General features: G+C 45.5%; 1 protein-coding gene, 1 long non-coding RNA gene and 1 pseudogene across 4 annotated transcripts in view; 1 reads left to right on the top strand and 2 right to left on the bottom strand.

The window, feature by feature from the left end:
• Positions 1 to 4,880: 4,880 nt before the first annotated feature.
• Positions 4,881 to 11,650, bottom strand: LOC136528549 (cellulose synthase A catalytic subunit 5 [UDP-forming]-like). 3 transcript variants are annotated; one of them, XM_066521524.1, is made up of 14 exons: positions 10,879 to 11,246; positions 10,128 to 10,326; positions 9,845 to 10,041; positions 9,689 to 9,764; positions 9,428 to 9,602; positions 8,814 to 9,080; positions 8,387 to 8,732; positions 7,848 to 7,985; positions 7,511 to 7,636; positions 7,211 to 7,423; positions 6,856 to 7,117; positions 6,576 to 6,763; positions 6,073 to 6,423; positions 4,881 to 5,972 (listed from the first exon to the last, which is right to left on the bottom strand). In XM_066521524.1, exons 1-14 carry the CDS (start codon positions 10,957 to 10,959, stop codon positions 5,388 to 5,390), a joined length of 3,204 nt encoding a protein of 1,067 aa, XP_066377621.1. In that variant the 5' UTR covers positions 10,960 to 11,246; the 3' UTR covers positions 4,881 to 5,387. The 3 variants fall into 3 exon arrangements, with proteins under 3 accessions (XP_066377621.1, XP_066377622.1, XP_066377623.1); XM_066521525.1 differs by having other exon boundaries at positions 5,629 to 5,923; positions 10,879 to 11,249; XM_066521526.1 differs by lacking the exon at positions 4,881 to 5,972 and having other exon boundaries at positions 6,143 to 6,423; positions 6,607 to 6,763; positions 10,879 to 11,650.
• The window catches only part of LOC136528551 (uncharacterized), a 3,374-nt gene continuing 1,435 nt past the window's right edge, over positions 11,289 to 13,227 (top strand). The window contains exon 1 of the long non-coding RNA XR_010777105.1: positions 11,289 to 11,364. This is a non-coding gene — a long non-coding RNA (uncharacterized lncRNA). The remainder of the gene's footprint in view (positions 11,365 to 13,227) is intronic.
• Positions 11,845 to 13,227, bottom strand: part of LOC136528550 (subtilisin-like serine-protease S) — a 21,883-nt pseudogene continuing 20,500 nt past the window's right edge.

Genomic DNA, 13,227 nt, shown 5'->3' with positions numbered 1-13,227 from the left:
CATCACCTTCATGGTATATACTCAGTGTGTATGGGGCTAAGCAAGCATTTCATCTTCCTCCACTGTCCACCTATTCTTAGCCCCCATACAGTAAGTATATACCACAAATACGAAGAACACTAAATAGTGAACACTACTTTTGCTAATGCGTTTAGCATAACCGTGGACCTAGAGTTTATATAATCTAAGAACGGCCAACACTACCGTAGAAACATAAAACTATGGTAAAACGATTACATATGTAGATAACTACGCTTGAATAACTATGTGAGTTCCGTAAGAAATTGAGCATTCTCGCTAAGAACCGCTCGTCAACTCCGTCCATTAATGTGTCCCGTGCCCTGTCTCCTGCAGTAACGCGGCCTGCCTAACAAGCGCTTTTAAGGTAAACCCAGGAAGCGCCCTGTGTCGCCGATGATGCCAAGCCATACAATGCCGCTAATTATGGAGAGCTAGCGCCGCGCGAACTGGGCAACGGACGCCACTGTGCCGCATCACGACATTTACCACCAGCTCCGGCTCAGAGGCCACACGGCACGCATTCAGTGAGGCAGGGGTGTCCCAACTCGCACGCTGGTGACTGGTCTGTCGGTCAGGATCGACGGGCGCGGAGATGTATAATGGAGTCGAGGACTGAGGAGGGCATGCAGACGCCAACCAACAGCAACAGGCATTCAGGCAAGGTGCCCCCGCATCCCGAATCGTGCCACGCGTGGCGTGCTGACTAACCGGTGCCGGGCCAAACGTGGAAACCAGCCGTGCTACTACCGATGTCAGCACCCCACGTCCCCACCCCTGCCGGGCGTAGTGATCAACCCTTTCTCCATCGCGTGCATGCCGATGCCGGGGGTAGACGCCTTACCGGCAACAGGCAAAAAGAAGTGGTAGTAAGTCGGGGCCCTTTTGGGGTAAAACTCTCATCACCGTGGCAGGCAGGCATTGACCAAACCCCAAAGACTGCCGTCCGGGTCCGGATCCGGAAGGCAGGCATGCATGGTCAGTTGCTTATTGCTTTTGCTTCGCTACGCTTTGGTCGTTTTGGTGCATGAGCTAAATATAAAAGTGTGCCTCTAATTTATCTGCGAAAGAGAGTGCATGGTCGGTCCTCTTTGATTCTGACGACGACGTGCTACGGATATGTGCTTAACTCTCCATTATTACTTTTTCTACCTAACATACTAGTTCCCTCTTTAGCAATTAGCATCCCCTCCTCTTGCATTGACGTTCCACTTTAGGCTTAGCTGAATACTATGTGGTATATACTCACGGTACTACGGCTAAGAGTAGGTGGGCCCTTTTCACCTACTCTTGGTCCATGAAGACGATGAACACTGAACATTACTCTTGCTAATACATTTAGCATCACAGTGGACCCAGAGCCGGTATAATCCAAGAACAGCGAACACTACTGCAGGGATACGAAACTATGATAGAATCACTGTATATATAACTATGCTCGTATAACTATGTGAGACCTATAAGAAATTGAGCATCGCTGGTAAGAATCATCTGTCGACTCCGTCCATTAATGTGAGGCCCGTAACAAAGTGAGTACTACGGCCCCGTTTGGTTTGGCTCCGAGGTGCTTCGGCTTCCACACTGTTCATGACTGTAGCGTGTCAGAACCAGAGCCGGAGGAGCCAGAAATTCGAGTTTCACTAGCTCCGTGAACAGTAACCACGCTACAGTGAGAGAAAATGCGGGGAGCGAAAAACAGCTTCGATGCTACAGTGTTGCTGCAGTGTTCGTTGTAGGGTGCTAGCCGGAGCCGGAGCTGCCGAGAGCCCGGCCAAACAAGGCCTGCATTTGCTGCTCGATCAAGTCTGGTAGAGAACCGAGCTTTACTCCCGGTGGGGAACCCCCTCTAGTCCCGGTTCCCCACCCGGGAGTAAGCATCCGGGACTAAAGGGGGGGTCCTTTAGTCCCGGGTCAGGAACCGGGACTAAAGGAGGACCTTTAGTCCCGGTGGGTAACACCAACCGGGACTAAAGGTGCCTCCTGACATGCCACGATGCCCGGCACCTTTAGTCCCGGTTGGTAATACGAACCGGGACTAAAGGTTTTTTTTCTTTTTTCTTTTCTTTACAATGGTGAAAATGGTCTAACATGCATAAGAAAATGGTCTGACCATGGCCTGACATGCATAAGAAAATGGTGAAAAATGAGAGTATGAGATTGGTAACTTTTACAACTGAAGAATTGACGGAGGAATCGAAGAAATCGACGGAGGAATCGAAGAATGGATGGAGGAACAATGGAGGGAGGGAGGAAGCAAGAACACTACTGCAGTGAGCTTCAAAATATGTTGAGCTCGGGCTCGGGGAGGAAGGAGGAGACGTCCGATTTATAAAGGGAGAACATTTAGTGCCAGTTGATGGATCCAACCGGGACTAAAGGTAACTTTCCAACCCCGGGCGCAGCCACGGCCCGGGAGTAGACCTTTACACCCGGTTGGAGCCACCAACCGGGAGTAAAAGTATACCTTTAGTCCTGGTTGGTGGCTCCAACCGGGACTAAAGGTCCCTGCCACCCTGTCTGGCGCAGTAGCCGTTGGGCAGGGACCTTTAGTCCCGGTTGGAGCCACCAACCGGAACTAAAGGTATCTATAGTCCCAGGCGCAAAAAATTCCGGAACTAGAGCTCATTTTAACCAAGGATCAAATGTCTGTTCTCTACTAGTTCGAGCAATGCCCCGTGCTTTGGCGCCATGACCATGGTCTACTTTCGCAAAGTTTGATCCAGCTCAATCGAGACACTTTAGTCTTCCAAGGATTGCACATATATACTACTACTACTACTAATGAAGGTGAGGTGGATGTGATTGGCCAATAACTGTCCTAGCTTAGCTTGGACAGCTGCAACAAATTCTAGTGGTACCCAGTCAGTATTTACAAGCTGATGAGAAGGAGGTCATGGTGCACCCGTGGCCGTGGTACCGGTTCGGGTACACATTTGCTCACAGCGTGTCCTGCCTCTTGTGATGAGACGCCTCATCTGCGCTAGGCGTGATGTCTGCAGGTCAGTACACATTCCACTTTGGCACCAACGAAAACTTGCCAAATCGCCCATCACCAGTCACCACCACAGCTCCATCCAAGTACCCGCTCTAATCCAAACACGACTTGAGCAAATCACAAAGCAAGACGGGGAGAGTTGAGCAAAGTACCACTCTGCTTGCAGTTGCAGAGCGGAGGGAGAGGACGGCCATGGATCGGAAAGCTAAAGCAACATCTATGAACGATTGAACGGCAACTCCCCTTTACAAAAAGCTAGTTAGACGACCTTCTTGGAGGCCAGGACAGGACTCCATGCAAGCACCTACTAAGACCTAATCAAAGACGACGGTGGCAGTACTGAGATGTTCTCCTATAGTAATTTTATTAACGGCCACTAATAATGAACATTACATGGTAGCTGTACTGCTACCTGCTTCAGCAAGCCTACTAGAACGACGGCAAGTTATGAGGGATCGGATCGAGCTGTACTTCCATTATCTTTTAGTACAAACAAACTGTGTGATCTGCTAGACTTATTAGGCTCTGTTTGGATGACCTACAACTAAAGTTTAGATGAACTAATGTTTAGTTAAGCTAAAATTTAGATGGAGCATTTTTAGTCAAGTGTCTTTCGATACATGGACTGAACTAAAAGTGAAAAGATTCCTGAGGCATAGACTCGTCAGCTTCTTTAAGTTCACTTTAGTCCACATTTGCCAACTAATGGACTAATGGCTAGTTGAGGTGAAAACTAAAGTTTAGTTCACTTTAAGCTTACATGTTTGGATACCTAGGCCTAAAGTTTGGGTGACTAAAATTTAGTATGAGGTATCAAACAGGCCCTTATTAGCTGTGATTAATCACTGTGCAGGGTACGGAGAAGCTTGAGTGCCACTTAAATTCGGACCAGCCAACTTTAACTGCACAGCATACTGCACACGCCTACTCTCCATTCTCAGACCAGTGGCCCGGGAAAAACAAACAGTGTTCGTTCACCTCTTAGGCCTCGTTTGGGAATCCCAAACCACGGGGACAACCTGGCCTTTTTCCTGGGCGTACCCCCCACGCGGAATTCAAGCACTGGAGATTCAGCCCCAACGTTTGGAAGTGCACGCGAGGGGCCGGCGCTGCCCCAACCCCGGACGTTTCCCTGGGCGCTGCTCCCCGACCTTGGATGTCCGGGCGTCGCTCCCCTGCCTCGCCGTGCGAGCAAGCGCTGCGCTCGCGACTCAGCATCTCGCGTCGCGTGGCCGAGCGAGCACCTCCGCTGCTATCGCTCTTTTCTCTCAGCACATCCGCAGTAGGAAGGATCGAGACGGGGGAGGGAAACCAAAGAGCAACATGGGACAGGGGAGGGAAATAGCAGGGATTGGTTGGTCCACCAAAATCCCTGCCGGGGGCAGCCCTACCCTGGGCATGCCTTCCCTTGCTCCCAAAGGAAGCCTTAGTATGTCTAGTACATGACTACATGCAGCAAGGGTTGGTAACTGTTAGGTGGTGAGTTCGTGTCAATGGCCGCACGGACAAGATCACAAGATGCCGGGAGGAATGGGCTCGATGGGTGACGCTTGACGCTTCCAGCTAGCAGGGGATGCAGAGACCGAGTACATACAAACCTCCTCCAAGTCACCTCTAGAAACAACACGGAGCTTGATAACCCTATGATGTTCATGGTCTTGCTTGGCATGGCGTCCGTCAGTAATAGAGAGCCGCGCCATCGAGCACAACAGGCCTTAGCAATAGCAATTACCATGGGAATTCAGAGTACCAGTCCTTCCTGGAACACAAATCCTGAGTTCCATTGGGTGCTCAAATTAGCGAGCACTGTCTCACTTCTTTTTTCCATCAATACACAAGGTGAGCTGACAAGTATAGTTCGACTAACACAATTTACAAAATCGGAACACATAAGAAAGCAGGAACAGTTGTCGTTGCAAACCGGCAAGAAAAGACCATAACAGCAACATAAAGAAACTAGAGACGGCCAAGCTGATACTTACAAAGGGAGGAGCTTTTTTTTTTTTGGCATTTACCTGAAACTCTTGACCTTGTGTACTGGGATTGCTACCAAGTACCCCCAAAATTCGATTGAAGAAGCACGGCCACATTCAAAGTTTGAAACGGTGCAAGTGAAATGGACAGTTCTCTCAGTGTCAGTCTATTGTGCCTGTCTCAATATCTACAACAGTAGCACTATCTTCTCCCTTTTCTATTTTCCTCCTGTTCATAAACACATATTTTCCTAAAACGTTACTTCACTAAAACCTATGCTAATCAGCAATCACCAAAGAATAAAAACAAGTTGAGTAACTAATGAAAGAATATAACCCTCTCACTACTCTACGCTACGAAAATGATAAATCTATTGCCTATATAAACTGTATCTTCTACCTCATTCACATTCCAAACCACAAACCTCTAGAACTGGGCCATCAAACTTGGTGGCGAACGGACTTACACGGACCCACAAAAGAGAGAATATGGATGCTAGTAGCACTGACAATACAACAACAATGGTCGGCACCCTGTTCTGCTTGCCAATCACGCCCTTGAGGAACGGGTGGAGATGGAGGATAACCCAGAAGGAGAAGAACAGCTTGCCAAGCAGTGGACCCCAGGCTTCGTATCCATCCGTTATTGCCTTGGATACACCAGCCAAGACTCCGACAACGTTTAGCAAGAGCAATGTCATTGGAGGGACCAACAGCCAGGTCCACTTGAACTCATACAGCTCTGAGAACTCATTCGTGTCGCCTCCCTTCAGAGTCACCCTGAACTTAGTATTCACACCACCAAGAACCTTAAGAAGCCCTTGGCACAGTGCAAAGAGGTGTGAGGAGACACCGCCAATAACCCAAAACTGTTCATTTCTCCACCAATCATCGATTCTGACTCCTCCCCACTGCATCTCAAGGATGCTGGTAGCTGCTATGGAGACAAATAGAGCTATGAACAATATGCTCGAATAGATATTCATCTGTAAAAGGAAAGAAGAAATAGATATCATCATCTATAATCTATAAACAAAACCCTACAAGCAGAGTAGCATAGAGCGATATTATTGTTTTGTGCAGTACCTCAGGCACCATAAACTTCCCAGATAACAGGCAAAATGCTGGCAGGGAACAGTAAATTAGCAGAGGAATTGATGTCCACGGATAGATGACAGAGTTGATATATGACAATCTCTCCAATGGTTTCAGACCACATCGATACCCATACCATATTGGGCAGTGCTTGCTAAGAAAGATCTCCACAGAGCCAAGTGCCCATCTTAGAACTTGATGGAGACGATCAGTGAGATTGACAGGAGCGGATCCCTTGAATGCTGGTCTCTTGGGCATGCAGTAAACAGATCGCCAACCATGGCAGTGCATCTTGAAGCCCGTGAGGATATCCTCAGTGACAGATCCATAAATCCAACCAACCTAGTTATTTACATCGAGTTAGCTAAAAGGATTCTTGGATGCTACGTTGCAATTTTTCTTTTATTTCTAGGGCACAAACACAATTTCAAGAGTCTGATCTGGAAACTACATTGAAAAAGGAAAAACAAAGACAGGATGGGGCAAAAAGTTACCTCTTTCCCCCATTGTGTCTTATTCTCGTACCCGCAACTTAGCACATGGATGCAATCATCAAGGCTTTTGAGCATGTCAAAGCGACAACCTTCACCATTATCTTGCAATGTCGAAGCCAAAAATGCATCTGACTGCCCAAATCTCTTCTCAAACTTTTCTTGAGGCACAGGGGGTGCAGTTTCTCTTCCTATTTATTTTGAGATATGCAGATCAGGCTCCATAAGTACTTTGGAGAACATAAAATGAAGAATAGGAGCAACGGAACAGAACCAAACTCACCAGCCACTTCGTGAGCATGGACTTGCTTGGACGCATCCCTGCATTTCAGTTTCTTCTGGTGTTCTTGCTTTTTCTTAGCTTTGGAACATTTTCTTTTCGATCCACAACACAAGCAGCATGACTTCGGCCAGCAGTTACATGTCTTGCTAGGAGGTTTTGTTGCAGTTGGGGCATCATATCCATACAAAGCATGTCTTCTGAAAACACAACCAGTCCCAACATATATTGGTCCTTGGATCCCATCAAGACCTTTCATGTTAATCTGTACAGAAAAGTAGATAATGCAGAAACTTGTTCAGAATACTATCTTCTATGTCTTTCGGATAAAGTTAGAATCAATTCATGCCACACATACATCAAAAAACACAACATTGTGGTTTGAATATCTATCGTGTTGATCAATGCCATCAAATCTCTGAGGAAATTGAACGTAACAAATCTTCTCTCCCAATACTGGGTCCATCAGAAAACACATTGCCTCCCGTAGTGCTTTGCTATTGTTCATATAGTGGTCACAATCCACATTCAGGACAAAAGGTGCGTTGGACAGAATTGCTGAAGTTCGCAGCTAAAATAAAAAGGGAGATTGTTACTTGGAGGAAGTGACTGATGTAACAGCTTCATATGATTGCTCTTGCTCAAAGAAAAGACATACCAATGCATTCAAGGCACCAGCCTTTTTATGATGATCATAACCAGGCCTTTTCTCTCGTGAAACATAGACCAACCAAGGCAACTTATTTCCAGCATCATCCAGGACACAATCATGGCCAGTGATGACCTGGTGAAATCACAAGATATGTAAGAAGAACAATTCAAAATTACAAAACAAAACAGCATGAATCACATTTTGCATATTACTTTTTCTATGGAAATTCAAGGCTCAACAAAGTTTGACAAAGAAAAAGCATAACAAAGTGCATCAAGCAATAAAAAAAAGTAAATGCAGTATTAAAAAAAGCTGGCTTTTAGAGACAAATAAAGCACCCAACCTGGACCATCCCGGCATGGTCTCGAACATTATTTCCATGCCATGGAGCTCCTTCTGGTAGGGACCATCCTCCCTCGGGAACTTTGCGTGAATTAGCAACTACTGCATTTATACGAACCTTAAATTCTTCATATTCTCTCTGTATGAAAACCAAAATGCAGGTTAAAAATAGTCTAATTAGTTGCAAACACACATCAACAAGTATAATGTGTATTAAACCAAGGTGAGATCAGAATGCAAAAACAATCTTGTAAGCAGGCACTTAGGCACGCAAGCATGCTTGTACAGATATTGCATCATTGTCAGTAGCAGAACAGAGAATGTGAAAGTAAAATTGCATCATTTAATGTTCTTATTCTTGCAAATCTCATCCCCCCCCCCCCCCCCCACCCACCCTCATTAATAGGCCGTATGAATGCTATGGATGATGTTAAGTACAGTTTCATTTTAGCAAAGGTCTAGTGAGTCATGAACAAACAAAAAGCCTATTAAATGAAGTCCAAATAGTCTTTACTTCCCTAGTCTGCCATATGAACTAACCTTAATTGCACGTCGTTCTCGAACAAACTCTGGGTGAACCTTTTCTCTTAGATAGTCAATTTTCTGAGCAAAATACCATTCAGGAGCCCGAGGCTCGATTTTGTGCTTCTTACAGAAGGGAACCCATTTTCGTGCAAATAGACATGTTTCTGTAAGTGCTTCAAAAGTAAGCATTGCAGCACCATCATCCGACACATAGCAGCAAACTTTATCATCAGGATAATCCACAGCCAGTATAGACAAAACTGTGTTTGCAATAATTAAAGGATGTTCCTTCATTGGATCAACTGTACTGACAAATACATCGATCGGAGCCAGTTCTGGTGGTTTTCCTTCCTTCTCGTACCTAAGGGGGGCAAAATTTCATAAAATTATACAAAAATGTAACTGATTCTATGCCTATATTTAGTTTAGGTAGATAATTTACCTTAATGATAATCGATCCAAGTATGTTTCTCTCTGTACTGGGTGCCACTTGGGAAATTGGTCTAAAATCCAAGAAAAAGCGAACCAAATTTCACAAATAACTGAAGTCAACCACAACCAGTGAGCATCATGTACAGGATTGAGAATCCGATAGTGGAAAAATAAGGCAAGAATGGCTAGCCGCAAACTGATTACAATCCTGTAAGGGTTTATTTTGCTAGATGGAATAGGTAATTTCCTTGACAGTTGCTGCTTGCTTTCAGCACACCTAGAATGTATTAGACACTTGTCAGTGAGAAAGCAAGTACTTGCTTTATACAAACCAAAAGATGTAGGATAGAACAAAACATTTCAAAAGCCAATATTTCTATTGATTCAAAAGGCACCAAAATGATTTATGACTTAATTCTAAAATTTCCTCTAGGTGAAAGCATGATGACTACCAATAGTGACATGATATAACTATGCTTACTTTAGGTAGGGAAATTATGCCCTTACAAGGTCCAAAGCAGAGAGTTTCTTGAGAAAACTAACAGAACATTTTTTTGCACAATCAATTGCACAAGGCGTTCTTTCACATTTGCTGATACTACTGATAAAATATAATGTGCTCACCTGGGAATATCGTGATCACTGTCAAAATCATTTAAATCAGATCCTTCACCATCAGATGAGACCTTTTGCATTTTATGCTGTTGTTTTCTTTTCCACTCAACTCTGTTCTTCCAGGCAACCGATCCATAGCCATACAATGCTAGGTCTCTATTGGGATTTATTGGTCTCGTTTGCACTAAAACAACAGCAAAACCAAATCGTAAGCTACCAATGCAGTAGCACAAGAAAAATAAATTAAGACTATCTGAAAGGGAAACGTACAGGGATTATATCGCATAATTTCTCCGGTGTTAGGGTGAACAACAAGAGCATGATGATTTGTTGGAGTTCCAACATGCTGCAAAAGCAAACATGTGACCTTATCACCAGTACTACTAGAATCAGTGGTAGATAGATTGGGATTTCAAAGTTCATTACCTCTTCATAGAAATGGACACTTGTTCCACTGTTTGTGATACTGACACTATCAATGTCCCATGAGTTGATGGAGCTTTCTGCGACAGAGACACGGTATGGATGCACTATATTTGATCTTCCAGCTATACTGGAAGCAAACTCACTCTCAATGTCATCAGAACCTTCTTCTTCCTCATCCCCATGGACTCGAGGACTACCTAACAGATGAAATACTCTTTAATCTCTCATTTTGGATATAACAAAGCTGAAAAACTGATACAAGCGCAAGGAGCAAAAGCCATACCTTTGTGGCGTTTGTACCGGGTCTTGCAGCGAGGGCACGCTTGTGTGCCCTCCTGACGCTCGTACTCATAACAAGTGCGGCAAACAGGGAAAGCGCAATCATTACATGCGACGAAATACTCATTTTCTTCCTGGAGTATGTCAATGTCATCTCCGCATATCTGACAAATATAGTCTGGACAGCCCTGTGAAGATCCTTGCTGCAATGTGACGCCAATACAAATATTAGTAACAGTGAGAGCTCAAGGAAAGTTTGATAACAAAATATGATTTGTTAGCCATATACTAAGCAAGAGCCTACACACTAACATGCTCAAGTAACAAAAGTGATATTAAAGCAACATGATATGCAGTGAAACAAGCCTGCTGCTCCATTTATTTCACCAATCACCACGAGGGTTTCCTCCAACTATGGTACAATGCTTCTCCATTTCTTTCACCCCCTAACATTTCTTCCAAGTACAACCACCTAAACCCTCCAAACCAAAACATCCGCGAAATTTACCAACGAGGGAAAACCAGGAAATGGTATGCCAAATCTAACATCAAAACAAGAAAAATAAGATAAATGAGCCCAACAGTGGGCAGTGGCACTGGGGAATATCCACAAAGCGATCAAGCTTAGTTTATGTTTTTCGTGTAAAAGTAATGGAAAATTAGTGTTCAAAATTGGCACCATCCCACAATCCGTTTAGGCTGGAAAGAAGCCAAAATGGGGAAAAAGTTAACCGGCTCGACGTCCGGCGGCTTACCTTGGAGAAGTCGTCGACGTTGAGGACGACGAACTCGCGCCGGGAGCCCGCGACGAGGAAACCGAGCCCTCCAGCGTCCATCCGTCCGATGCGCCTCCGCCTCTACGCTGCGGTCCACTGCGCAACCAACCAAGCTCCCCCCCATCTTCGCGCCAACCCCAAGTTAGAACCCCTCCCCCGTGAATCCCGCGCCGCCGCACGCGCATCACAGGGTACACTCCACCTCTCCTTCCCGCTCTCACTCTCCCTGTTACGACCTCCGCGTCCATCGGCACCTCCGCCACCCGTCTCCCCCGCGTCCGCCTCCGCCTCCGCCACCATCGGGCGGTCTCGGACTCTCTCGGTGCCTCGCGGCAGCCTGATAAATGAGAGCACACGCTGTCGTTTCAGTCTGATAACCAGACACAATACGCCAATGCGGCAACCATGGAGGTCGAGGAGGGGGACGACGGCGCCATTGCGGCGCAGCGAGGAGACATGTCACAGGTGAGACCCGAGCTCTGGCCATCTCTTCATTTCTCTCCCTAATTTCACGACCATTCAACTGCCACACGGGGGAATCAGCTCATGGGCACTTCCTCCATCGGGGCGACCAAGTTTCAGTACTAGGAATCTGTTCGAATCTGTTTGGATCCGTCATCATTTCAAGGAGCAGAATCCTGGTGGGTAAAGCCTTGGGGCGTTCGTTAGCTGAACGTTAAATCCAGCAACTCCTGCATTCTTAAGATTTGGATTTAGTCACGAAATGAAAATTTTACAACAATCATCAGGGGAAAAAGAATCTTGGTCTGGGGTGGTTGCATTCTATCCAAGACATTTACAAATCAAATACCAATATGATATTATAACAAATTGATTGTGGTTAGCTTCTCATCTATTCCGTTCTACCACTTTACACTACATTCGTAGCCTAATCTAGCATTCTAGCAACCTCTTTCAAGCATCTTTCCAGGGGATCAACTTCAATCAGGCCTTGTCAGAAGTCTGTACTTTCACTACCAACGGCATCGTCAGGCGAGCACCTCTTCCATTTCCATGCCAAGATAAAGAGCCAAAAACATAACCTCGAGGAGGCACATCCACATGTAAGCTAACTGTGAACGTCCTCTTTGCACCATAGTTCTCGAAAGTTATAACTTCTGGTGTCACTCTCACGCTGATGCCTCGCGGAGCTGACACCACAGCATGGTAAGTGCTCCTTGGATTACCCACATTGGTCATAGTTCGCATGACTGAATAGCTCTGCTTCAGATATGGAATGGTGATTGATGGGTAGTTCAGAGCAGTGGCAGAAGAGGAGGCTCTGTGGGTGCAGCTACTGTTGTCTCCGGTAATTAGATGCAAGGAGTGATCATTGCGGCTTGTAGGCACATAAGAATGACTTGTAGTCTTGAGGTTGTGCATCAAAGATGATCCCTGGGTTCAGAGCTTTGATGGGATCCATAAAACCCGAGCCAAAGTCAAACGGCGTTGCAGTCCTCCCGTTAGGGTCCCTTGCTATGGTTTTCCTTTTAGTGTCCAGGACAGTTGCTGCAAATAAGATTCATGAGATTGATTGCAACACTAGTTTATCTTCAGAGTTTCAGGTTATCCACTAATACCTACCTGTTGTCATGATTGCTGATTTGATGGCTGAAGGAGGCCACGATGGATATACGCTTTGCACAAGAGCTGCTATTCCTGTAACATGTGGACATGCCATGGAAGCCCCAGACAGAATGTTGAAGTGCATATCATTCTTAGCAGGAGACCATGCCGCCAAGATGTTCAGCCCAGGAGCAGCGACGTCCGGCTACAAAAATGCACACATGGAGAAGAAACTAAGGAGGATGTCAATCAATTTGTCACCTATATTAGTCTTCAGTTTAGTGCTGGTTACCTTCAGAATCTCAGGTGTCAATGAACTTGGACCTCTTGAAGAGAATGCCGCTACCCGTGGGGCGTCTCGCAACCCTAAGATCGTCTTTGCTGGCAAGATCATTGTACTGGCGTGCCTGTAGAATTGACTTTAGATAAAAGATTGGCATGCCAATAAAATGCACTTCCTATAGTAAGTTTAGACAACCTTGTACGTTTGACATAAGAAAGAATTTTGTCACCCATGGCTTTCCCAACAGTGACTCCAGGAACAGCAAAGTGATTAGCAACATGATCCTCCATCTCATCAATCAGAATCATCCCAATTGCACCAGCTTCCTTTACAATCATACTCGTTGATAAACGTGATTCAGAGGAGCCTTCATTACGGCGGCAAATAAGAATCTTTCCCTTGGCCTTGGTACTATTTAAAGAGCTATCCAGACACAAGCTAACAACAAGTCCACAAGAAATTCAGTTGGTTGATAATTG

Source organism: Miscanthus floridulus, chromosome 19, assembly GCF_019320115.1.
Source record: "Miscanthus floridulus cultivar M001 chromosome 19, ASM1932011v1, whole genome shotgun sequence".
Taxonomy (NCBI): domain Eukaryota; kingdom Viridiplantae; phylum Streptophyta; class Magnoliopsida; order Poales; family Poaceae; genus Miscanthus; species Miscanthus floridulus.
This window is presented reverse-complemented; position numbering and strand designations above follow the sequence as displayed.